Genomic DNA, 12,015 nt, shown 5'->3' with positions numbered 1-12,015 from the left:
CTTTCTGGGCTGGGAGCCATCGCCCACTCCATGTTCTCCATGGTTTCCCTTATGAAACCTGGACAGCAGGATTGGGTGACACAAAGTCACAAGGTGGGGGTGAGGCAAGGAGGGGAGAAGAAGGGCTGGCTGCCTCAGATGCTTGGGGGCTGGGCCAGGATTCTAACTGAGCTCCTTAAGGAAATGTCCCCAGTCTCTTCTCCTTCATGTCCTGGGGCCTTGTCTCAGGGCCTGGCCCCTGCCAGATCTGGGACAGAGGCATGTGGAATGAGCAGGAGAAACTGACTCATCCTTTTAGCACCTCTTCTCCAGCTGTCCTCCTGCTGCCCCCAGAACTCCTTTGAAGGCACTCATCAGTATGGCTGGCTCCCCACTGCCAATAGCCCCCCAGCTATTTCCTATGTTGTCTATTTTATTTGACAAAAACATACCTCACTCAGCCACTGCATGCCTCTAAATTTTCTACAAATATTGATCTATTCATCCTATAAAATTAATTAATGGTTATCCCTATTACCTGTGTCCTCCGATCATGGGTAAGAAAACTGAGGCGCAGGCACACGGTGGTTAAGTGACCTGCTAGAGGCCACGCAGCTAGAGGCAGCAGAGCTGGGGTGTGAACACTACAGTGTGCTCCAAGGTCCAGACCTCTGCCTCTAAACGCTTTTGTCACATGGTACATGCCTCTGCGCTTAGCACCTGAAATTTCTATACTGGAATATGAGTCTGCTCTTCTGCTTACTGAACTTTGCCTCTTCTTTCCCTCTCATCTTGTAAGAGCTGGCTCAGATATTGGATCTGCCAGAAAGTTCTCCCCAGCCCCCTCTCCCAGGGGGTTAGCTGCTCCCACGCCCTCTCTCAGTTATTCTGGGCCAGCAATCCTGGTTTGGGAGTCTGCACCTCCACAAGACCGTGAGCCCCAGAGATATCGTACTGCTAGTAATTGCATCCCCAGGGTGTAGAAGTGCCGGGTGTGGCCTGAGAGTGAAGTGAGGGAAAGTGAAGGGTCCCCACAGCCTAGTGGATCAGGGCTTGAGGGCCTCCTCCTGAGGTTCCTGCTAGCACTAGGTAGACAAGCTGCTGGTCTGGGTGGAGTCCTGTGTCCTGAAGACAGCACTGAAAGTGATCCCTCAAGGGAAGGCCAGTATGTCTCCCCCTGAATCTCCCAACTGGGCCCCTTTGTTACAGCGCCCCAACCCCCACTCGTCTCTGGTGACTAGTTCCCTCGCCTCACCTTCTCCTGTGTCTGCAGCAAGCTCCATTCCCCATCTGCTAGGCAAAACATCCCCACTCACCCCTCATTCAAGATTTAACATCCCCCCAACCTTCTGAAACCTCAGGCCCAGCCCTAGGCACCCAAGGCAGCCCCTGCTGTGCCCGCTTTGTGACTTTCTGTCACCCAATCCTGCTGTTTGGGTCTCATAAAGAAAGCCGTGGAGAATCGGAGTGGGCAGTGGCTCCCATCCCAAAGGGGCCTCCCTCACTACCTGGAAGATTGTAGCTCAGCTATCAGCACCCAGGGTCCACCTTCTCTCCAGGAGTCCACGCAATCCACAGAGTTTGGATTAGGAACTGTGCCTAAATGCCGAGCCACAGGCAACTCAGGTCTTCAATGTGGATTTGGAAACAGGTCCAAAGGGATTCTGAGGCTAACCAGCACCACCTCAGGCTAAGCCTCTTCATCTGTGTGGGCCTCACTCTCCTCTGATAAACCAGGTGAATGCCTACCTTGTTCTCCTCACTGGATCGCTGTATGCTTGAAAGAGAAAGTGTTGTCATGGTAACCGTTTCCTCAGTTTACCAGAAGTTTAAAGGAACTAAATGCCCCCAGAGGCCTATACACAGGACCACCACTTTGGAACTCACTTTGGCGACGTGTGTCTAAGCTAAAGACACACATGCCAGTAACCGAGCACTGCGGGCGGACTACAGAAGGAGCAGGGTGCCAGATGGCCTCTGGAGGATTACCCGCAGGGGCGCCTACGGCAACCCTCCTGAATGTCCAACGGAAGACAACAGGGGAGTCAGCGGCAGGGTAAGCCCGGTGCCCTTGAGCTTGGGTCTTAGATGGGCAACTCTCTAAAACAATGGCCAAGGAGAAACAAGCTTAGAATATGTCCAGGGAATTATTTAGATCAAGGTGAAAACCTTGATAATTACCAACAGTACTACATGTTGGTAGAGATGCACACTGACTAGACACACTTTAAGAACAGGAACAGAACAACAAACACCCAAATGAGGCTTCTGGTTTCCTCTGGGGAAGACTCTTGGCCTCTATCTCTACCTAAAGCTAATAGGATGGAATGGTTAGATTTGACCAAGATAAGTGGTGGGCAGTTCATTATTCTGTACAGTATTCTAACTGCAAAATATGTAATGCTTTAAAAAGGGTTCTTAAATAATCGCTTAAAAGGACTCTCAGAGGGAGATCAGCTCCCTGGGTTGCCCTTGGTCTCCCCCACCAGCTAGTTTCAATGGTGTGTCACTGTCTCATAACAGGCAGACAGGAAGGCAGGTCTCCCCCTAAGGGATGCCTTCCAGAGGTGGGTGGGCAGTGGCAGGTTGTGTCAGTGGGGCGTCTGTGTGGGTGGGGGAGCAGGAACCAGCTTGCCCCCTTTCACAACCACCCCCGCCTCTCTGCAAAATGTCAGCAAGTTGGGGAAGGGGGGCGGAGAGACAGCAAGCTGTTAACCCGCAAGATGCTGGGGCGTGGGTGGTGCAGGCCCAGGCTCCCAGACAGCTATTTTGGCTTGTGCTGCTGGGGCTCAGCCCTGGCAGATGAGAGGCCTCTCCAGGGGAGCTTTGCACTGGTGTCTGCCAGGAACAACGGGGAGCGGGTGACAGTAGAGGGAGAAGGTGCTGGGTATAAATGTTGCCCAGTGTCTCCCCACCATCGGCCGCCCACTGACCCAGGGGGGTTTTCAGGGGTGCCTCTGAACTTACCCTTTGGGCCTTCTGCCCTCTGTACCTACCAAGCAGGATAAAAGGTCACAGATGTGCCCTTCCACTTCAGATCCAGCCAGGGACAACCAGCTTCCAGCCCCAAGCTCCTACCTAGGATCTCTACAGCCCAACCTCTGCCTCCTGAAGCTAGGGATCTTGGTGGCAGTCCTGCCCTGGAATCCAGGAACAGATCAACTCAGGGTCTCACACTGCTTCCACGTGAGGCAAATTACTTCTCACTAAACCCCATGAAGCACTCAAACTCCTTCTTAGGCTCTACCAATTGAGGGATGGAAAACACAAGAAAAGAGTGTTAATAAGTAGGGCAGCCGAGTGTTGTGGAAGACCCTAAGGCTGGCTCCAGTGTGAGCTTCAAGATCCTGGGCCAGAGCCGGGCACAGTGGTGCCCGCCTGTAATCCCAGTGATTTAGGAGGCTAAGACTGGACAATTTCAAGTTCCTGGCCAGACTGGACAACTTAGAGAGACCCTGTCTCAAAATAAAAAACAAAAGGGCTGAGGATGCTGGGGATGTGGCTCAGTGGTCAAGCACCTCTGGGTTCCATCGCCAGCATACACACCCAAAAAGATCCTGGGCTAGCCCCGGACCTCTCCAAGCCTTGGTTTCCTCATCTGTAAAACGGGAATTAAGACCAACTATTGTACATTGTGAAGATTTCATGAAACTGTTGGGTTTACAAGCTTCTGGCACTTGTTAGTGGCCAGAAAGAGATGAGCTGACAGAACTCACCTGTGTGGGGGGTGCTCCTCCCTCAACTCCCAACTTCCCTGCTCAGGAAGAACCCTTGGCCTCACTCAGACCCACTCTCCCACCCCGTGTCTACAGTGTCAGCCTAGGCAAGGGAAGAGAGGAAAGGCGGGAGGATGGTAGCTCCACAAGCCATCTGGTCCCTGCTCCAGGCTACCCTTCTCCTACCATGCTGAGTGCACAGGGGATGGGGGAACAGTACCACAGCCTGATACCCTGAGGGCATCAGGGGACCCCAGATGGAACAGAGGAGGAGGCTGAGAAGAGCAAGAAACAAGTCTTGGCAGCACCCAGAAGAGTTCCAGGAAGGAGGGGGGCGTGGGTCTGGAAGCAGGTGCAGTTGCTCCCCCTCCTCACACAGACACACATAGCCTCTCCCTGTGCTGACTTAAGAGGGCTGCTCAGGATCAGCGGCAGCCTCCAGGACAGTCAAAAAAGGCAGAAGACAGGCTGGAAAGGGCCAGATGAGGATTTCTCAGAAGACAGGCAAGGTTCTGGCGTCCTGTGATGTGGCACAAATGAACATTGCCCTGGGAGCTAAGAGACTCATGCTGGAGGCTGGGGGTGTGGCTCAGGGTGGAGCTTTGCCTAATGCACAAGGCCCGGGGTTCAACCCCCAGTACCCAAGACCAGCGCTAGATTCCAGACAACCCCTACCCAGCTGTGAGACCTCAGCTGAGTCAAGGCTACCTGTCTGGGCCTTGATCTTCAGGGTCAGGAGGGATGGGGTCAGCGATGGAAGCATACACCTTCTGCCTCACTCTGATTGGCTCCACCCTGGCAGCCAGAATATCAGATACTCACCATCAGGAGATGTCCATGAGTCCACTCACAGCAAGAGCAAGTGAACTGGCCACGAGAATCTCCTCACCCCTTGTCCTCCCCTAGTGGCAGCTGTTGCCCCCTTGTGTCCCTCCAGTGATACTGCAGAGCAGAAACTGCAGAGCAGCTCTAAACTCTCTTGCCTTTGTAGGGGCAGAAGGGACTCAGGTTCCTGATTCCTTTAGGGACCAGCTCAGCCCAAGTCTCAAGGCCAGATAACCTGACTGACCCCCTCCTCTGCTTGGCTGGTTCGTGAAGATATTGAAGAATTCTGGAGAGGCCTCCAGGAAGATGAGGAGGGCAGGCCTGTCACTCTCTCCCAGTCCCAGCTACCCAGGACCTAGGCTTTCTCTTACCAGGGGTCATTAGTCCTTCCTCTGTCCTTGCCTGAGAGGACACTCAATCTTGTGCTTTCTTGTGCCATTTACAAATCCTGGTGGCTCCACCTCCTGGGATTTAACCTTTTTGGACTACGGCACATAGACAAAAAAGACAGGAATCACCTATCTCCTCCCTCAATCATCAGGCCAGAGGCTCTGGCCAGGTGGCAGCAGATGGGGACCAGGAGATTCTTATCCTCATTTCCCCACCCGCACAAGCTCCATATTCCAGCACATGGCCTTGTGTGGGCAGTGAACAGTGAGATGGACTCAGCTTGGTCACTGAGGCCCCGTTTTCTTCCCCAAATTGGCTGGAACCCAAGGACTCCAGAGCCTGCCTCCCACAGCCACCTGTGCTGTTCCCATCATTGGCCTAATTGAGACAACCGCTCAGAGGCTCCCTTTTGCTCCCAGACATCCTGGCACCACAGACAGGGTTCTCTCTCTGAATGAGTGGCATCCCTCAACATGTCCCTCCCCATTCATTGCAAACCAACCCAAACAAGGTCTGCTGCTGCTTAGACTGCCTGGCGGGCACCCTCTGACTTCAGAACAGTCTTCACTGGGGCCATGTGGCACTGTCTATAAATGAGACCTATTGTCTCAAACTTGTTCGACAGGTGCGTTTCCTGCCCTCCGAGAGCTTATGACTTTGAGCTTAATGAAGGGCAGGAGATGGTAGAGCAGATGCTCAGGCTCCCAGGGGCTCTGTCGGCCAAAGCTCCTTCTGTCTAGATGTGCAAGGTGCTAGGTAATTTCTGATGCCCCTGGGGTGCAAAACCAGCTAATCCACAAACCGTGCGACCTGCCCAGGATCAGGCTGCTGGGATCAAGCCAGAGGATAAGCAAGTCTTCCCTCTCTCCCAGTGGGTCCTAGAGCAGGAGGAGGAGTCAACCTCCCTCCCACTTATGACTGACCAACCCTCTAGGCCCTTGGAACCTGAATGCAAAGGTCCCGCCCTCCTAACTCAGGGTAGAAGAAAACCGGAAGCCTGGGGATTAGAACAGGCCTACACCTCCTCTTCACTCTCCTCCTCAGGGACGGGGCTGATGGTTCCCAGCAAGGAGAAGTGAGGCAGGATGGAGCTGGGGGCGGGAAGAATCCATAAGTTGGGGAGGATCACAGCTCAGTTTTGTGTCTCACTGGGCTAAAAAAAGGGAGATGGCAAACTGCTCCCCAGATTCCCAGAAAATGATGCCAGTTGCAGGGGACAGAGATTGGCTTTAAGGAAAAGGCTCTTTAAGTAAGATGCCACAAAGACTGCTCCTTCTGAATGGACCAGAGATGGCAAACCTGTGGCCCATGTGCCATCACACCCCCCTGCCAAACTCATATTAGGCAATAATTGTTCCTGGAACTCCCAGGTGAGCCAAGATACCAGTACAGTGCTCCCAACACAGCTCAAGCAGCCACCACCCGTCTGTTACCCGTGAACCCCCTCCTAATAAATGAATGCTGCCCATTCATTTATCAGACCCCTCAGCCCCAAGGTTTTGAAGTGTGAATGTGGGTGGGATGGGGAAGCAGAATAGGAATCTAAAGAGGATGGTGTCTAAGCAGCAAGAATGACATTATGAATGAGCATGGAGCCTGGCAGAAGATGGAAGGAAGGTTTCTGAGAATTTTTACTGGTGGCCATCCATCAGCCAAAAATGGTAACTGGCCCAGAAAGAAGAATTAAAGAGGGCAGACCCCAGAGCAGGGGCACTATTCTAAACGTCACTCCCCTGCATCAAATCAAGTGAAAGGAGGGAGGTCAGCCCTTGTAGGCACTGATTCTTAGCTTCCAGGCCTGCCAGGGGAAAGCCTCATCCCTCTGGTCTCTGAAGGCCCTGCTGCCCCCAGCAAAGTGCTACCAAGCAATGGATACTCCTTCCAAGCTTCCAAAGGTGCTCTTTGATTTTCTTCTCATTAAGTATCCTGGCTTACCATGCCCAGAGTGATGTAAACCTGTGTTTCTCAAACTTGGGAGCAAGTTTGAGAAACACACCTGGGAAGCTCTTAAAAAAAAAAAAAATGCCCAAGCCCTACCTGCATATCCGATGAGCCAGACATGCCAAGCGCAAGATCTAGGAATCCGAGTATTTCTTAAAGTTCCCCATTCCCCTGTGATGTTCTGTTTGGAATCCTGGTATACACAGAGAGATGTAGATTTTGGAATCAAACCAACTTGAGTTCAAACACTGTCTCTGCCTCTTCTTGCTATGTGATTCTGGGCAAAGCACCTCTCTCTCTGACCCTGTTTTTTTTTTATCTATTAAAAAAAAATGAAGAAACAACACCTATCCTGCTTATTTTAGGCAATTATATAAAGGTACCTGTCAGTTCTTTGGTTTCTTGTTCTTCCTCCAGAATGTGCCTGAGGCTCATCTCTACATGCACAAACCTGTGCCCTTCAAAAGGGGTACAGCTACAGGTCAGAAGCACCTAACACTTGGTGCCCTGTGGGCAGTGACAGGAAGCCTCTGGTGGAGCCCCTCCCTCCCCCTCGGAGCCTGTGAACTTTGGAGGCTACATCCTGCAGAGCTGGGTGTAAACTGTTCCATCTTGCAGGGCTGTGGGTGACAAAACAGAAGTACTGGAAGTCTCACTGCCTGCCCTGTTTTACATGACATTGAAGCCCACATGGCTTTAGGAGAGCCCAGGGAGCTCCATCTGCCAGTGTAAGGATCCAGATTTCTGTGCATAGTGTGTGCTCAGTGACAAAGTGTTAGGTGCAAAGAGCAGGGCCCTTGGCTAGAGTAAAGCTGGCAGAGGGCACTGGTCAGCATCATAGTTACACCAACCCACACAACAGAAAACTGCCCAGGTTATTGGTAGATAGTCTACCCTTGGAAGAAACAGGGCAAAGCCCAGGAGGCGCTGAATACCATGAAGCCTGGCAATTGCAGAAAAGAGAGAGGTAGGGCTTGGGCAGAGTCCAAGTGGTCAGAGTCCATTCTGAGGTAGCACTGGGGTCCTTAGCTGATTGGCTACAAGCTCTCTGGCCAGTAGGGTAGGGCCAGGGTCAGACAAGAAAAACTCAGAGAGCCAGGTGGGGTACCCCAGGGGCAGCACCTTCCCTCACTTACCCTAGAGCTGCAAGGGCAGGCAGCAGAGGGCAGGCAGGACCAGCACACAACCACCAACTGCCTGCACTCAATCTTTCCATACCCTCCCCCAGTTCCCCACCAGCGTCCTGGTCAAAGCTCTGTCACAGGCACAATATGGTGACATTTGGAGTGCTGGAGGGAGGGAGCCTAACAGAACTTGAACAGCAAGCACAGACTCCAGACTACAGCCCACTTCATCCCTTTTCCAGCAAGGACTGGAACGTGGTAGGGGAAGAGATGACTGCCCACCAGAAGCGGCCGGGGTTTCCCTGCTAATTAAGAGCGGAGGTAGAGCAGGTGGCCAGATACCCCGAAACCCAGGGAGAAGCTAAAAATGTTGAGCAACTAAGTCAGTGGCCAGTGCTCTGGGCACAGCCATGTGTCGTGACAGTATCAGCGGGGCCACATTCAGCAGATGCCAGAGGTGGCAGGCAAATGGGTCCCACGGACGCGCAAAGGGCAGTGTGATCCCCGCCTCACTTGTGCCAAGAGGCTCGGGGAGGCCCTGTTCTATCAGTGTCCAGAAGGGGTGGGTGACCGGTCATGGGTACCCTGCCTTTTGATGCCCAGGGAGATTCCTTCTCCCCGCTGGAGGTTTGGGAGTGAGTCCGCCCGGTGCTACAGATGAGGCTCACGCTGCAGGTGCCAGTGCCGGGACGACCGGGACGACCGGGACCGCCCGCGCCGGGTGCTGGGGGATGACCCCCATGCCGTGCCAGCGCTAAGGCAGACGTGCCAGTGGGAGACACCCCTGGGAGTTAGTTCCGACATGGCCCGTCCCGCCAGTGGCCGAGGAAAGTGCCGTGGTGCCCGTCCCGCCGCCGGCCAGCTCACCTGTGCCCGAAGAGTCGCAGCCCTGGGAAGCGCCGCTTGCTGTGGCGCCGTGGCGCCTTGTCCGGCTCAGGACAGGCGTCGCGCTCGGAGCCGCTGGACGAGGCGGAGGCCGACTCGGAGTCGCTGCTCCGGGCCTCGGGGCTGCCGTCCCGCGGCTCCATCCGGCCCTAGCCCCGGCCGGCGGCGGGCCTGCGGGAGACGCCCATGCCGGGCCGGCGGCCGGGGCTCAGCACGCCCGCTCCGCGCCGCCCGCCGCAGCCATGGCGCGCGCTCGCTCCGCCCGCCCCGTGCCGCGCGCCTCCGCGCCCCACGCCCAGGTGCCCGGGAAGCGGCCGCCGCTGCCGCTCCAGGAAGTGCCGCCAGCCGCGGCCGCAGGACCCCGCATAGCTGGCCGGGCCGCTGCCTGCCCGCCGCCGAGCACGCCCCCTCGGCCGCGCAGCGGCACAGGGCCCACGGCGCCCTCTGCTGGCCGCAGCCCGCGCCGCAGCCCGCGAGGAGGCTCGGAGGGGCGGAGCAACAGAAGCCCCGCCTCCTCGGCCCCGGGGCGGGTCAGCCTGGATTGAACAGAAGCTCCTGGCTTGACACACCGCGCGCACTGTGTGCACCCGGGCGTCTTCTGCCTGTAGCTCTCCCGCATCCAAACACCCACAGACTCAAGTGTACACCCGCGAGGGCGGTCGTCACCACCTCCCTTCCCACATCCACAAGGAATATATTGCTTTCTCGCACACTCACACACTGTGCTCACCCAGCCACTCCTACGATCTCCACCCTGACCCCCTTGGCTCTCCCAAATCTCACCCACGGAATGAAAGTCACACAACGCTCCCCATGGACACAGAGCAGACACGCCTCTCACACAATTCAGCTCACTCATTACTCAAACTCAGACTTCCCACCCCAGCCTCACACTGGGCAGCCCAGAGTTACTTAATGACCCTCCTGCACACCAACAAAGAACTTCCACGTCTCTCAAGGTCATCCTTCCACGGCTCTTCACAGTGGCCTCCAATCCTGTATTCTGTCCTACACGAATTTCCCACACACACACACAATGTCCAGTGGCTCCTACACTGCAGGGGTCACCTGCACACCTCTTACACACTCCATCCAATATCACACATCAGGACAACAGTTACAGCCTACAAGCTCATCCACTTATACTCCCAAGTAGAGATGCACATTTATCTCCTACACACAAATGACCCGCCCAGGACAACTGTTACAGAACTTCATTCCTCTCTCTTCACACAACCCCAAAAATAGACCTCATGGGCACACACAAACACCCCCAAAGGCAGCAGAATTTGTCCTCCAGAAATGAGCAATTGGAACCAGAACAGTCGCCTGTGGGGACACAACCATCACACATGTTTGTTGATCCACAGCTCCGGTGGTGTCTGATGGCCCCACAGGGAGGCTGGGAGGCTGGAGCCCGGCCTTCCACCCCCTTAACCCTGCCACCCTGGTGCCCACACCAGCTGCTCACTGTTTCAGTTTGCACTTCACTCTGCAAAGCCACATCCTGTGTCACCCTCACTTTCACCCATTCCTCTGGGGTTCTGGCATTTTCCAGCCTGAGACAACCACAAATAGCTAAGGCTGGGGGTACTATGACCTGTGAGCAAGTCTGGGATTTTGAGAAATAGTCAGCACCCAAACCCCTGTCCTTGCTCCCTTCAAGTTTCCTGTGGGCCTGGAGAAGCTCTGAGCAGGGTGGTGGGGCCCCAGCCCTCCTGTAAGCAACTGGTGCCAGGCTGGCAGAAAAGTCCCCAAGTGGCCTGACGCTGGCCTCCTGGGGTACATGTGCTTTCTTTGGGGAAGTTTTCCAATGGTACTGACACCAAGCTCCAAGGGAAGAGCCTGGGGCAGCTGGGGACCCCACTGAGTCTGCACAAAGCCCTGTAGCCTGTTCAGAAACCTTTAGCACCAGCACCAAATGCCACACCCCTGTGGACGCTCCTCTCCCCAGCCTTGCTGTGGCTCCCTCAGCTCCTAGCCTCCAGGCAGCTCAGCCCTTCACCAAGCTGCCACCCAGCAGTCTTGACATCAGAGCTCCCAACACCCTGCCAAGAACCTCTTTTCCCTCTGCTGGGCTCCACAGAGCTGCTGGGTGATAGACAGGTCACCTTGTTTCTGCCACCCTCCGGGAGACGGAGGTCCCCATGCCCACTCTCAGGCCACCCTTGTACCTACTGTGCCTGGGGGGCCTCTGCTGGGATCTGTGGCACGTCCCAGGAGCGGTAGCGCCACATCTGCCTCAGTGTCCCCGGCAGCTCCCTTTCTTCTGTCCCCAGCGCCTCAGCGGGGCCCAGAGCTGCGGCCACATTGCAGCCTCCCCCGGCACTGTGGCCAGCCCCCAGCGCGCTCATCCTGCCCGGCGACTCTCTTCCTCTTTCGGCACTTCCTGACCGGGGGGGCCCTGCTAGAGGCCGCTGGCCGCCCAAGCAGAGGACCATGGGGCTCTTAGGCGCCTTCCGCTGGCTGGGGCAGGACGCTGGCTGGGCAAAGAGCTGCATGGGAGGGCAAGGGGCAGGTGGGGACAAGCCCAGCCCACAGCCAGGAGGAAACTCCAGAATCACCAGGCCTGTCTGGACTCGACTCTGCATCTCGACCTGACCTGGCTTTCCTCTTCGCTTGTCTGATTTTTACCACCTGCCCCTGCTGAGGTCTCTCAGTTCACGATGCCTCCTGGTACCCTGGCTGGGGACGTCCAGCCCACAGCAGCTCTCTGTGTACATCAACCATCCAACACAGGGACAGTGATAGTAGTAAAAGCAGCAATGAAGATGTTTGAAATAAGGTAAGATATGAACAGGTAAACTAATGGGCCTCAATTTTCTCATCTGTAAAATGGAATAATAACTCAGACTCATAGAGTACAGATGTGTTAATTAGGAGGTGAAAAGGTTTGCAAATTAATTTATTCGATCAAAACATATTGGCTGTCTAACAAGCACCAGGCTCTGTATTGGAAAGTATCATGGTAAGCAAGGAAGCTGGGCTCTGTCACAGGGCTCAGAGGTTGGGGGCAGGGGAGATGACCAGGACACTGACCATTCATGCCTAATACAATGTCAGGTATTGACATGTGCTATAAAGAAGGGAGCTAAAATGAAGGGGGAGGGTGGAGGGGGGCACACAACACCGCACTCCTCTGAAGCAACATTTGA

General features: G+C 55.1%; 1 protein-coding gene across 3 annotated transcripts in view; it reads right to left on the bottom strand.

The window, feature by feature from the left end:
- The window catches only part of Dgkz (diacylglycerol kinase zeta), a 32,264-nt gene extending 21,050 nt beyond the window's left edge, over nt 1-11,214 (bottom strand). For 2 of the 3 annotated variants that reach the window (XM_076847107.2, XM_076847108.2), the window contains exon 1: nt 8,843-9,110. In XM_076847107.2, the coding sequence (XP_076703222.2) occupies nt 8,843-9,003 (161 nt within the window). In that variant the 5' untranslated portion in view covers nt 9,004-9,110. Of the gene's footprint in view, nt 1-8,842; nt 9,111-11,038 lie in introns of those variants that run through there. The other variant, XM_076847106.2, reaches the window with a different exon arrangement.
- Between the last annotated feature and the right edge of the window lie 801 nt (nt 11,215-12,015).

This window comes from Callospermophilus lateralis, chromosome 2 (assembly GCF_048772815.1).
Source record: "Callospermophilus lateralis isolate mCalLat2 chromosome 2, mCalLat2.hap1, whole genome shotgun sequence".
NCBI lineage: Eukaryota > Metazoa > Chordata > Mammalia > Rodentia > Sciuridae > Callospermophilus > Callospermophilus lateralis.
The sequence above is the reverse complement of the archived record's forward strand: the minus strand, read 5'-3'. Positions and strand labels throughout refer to the sequence as shown.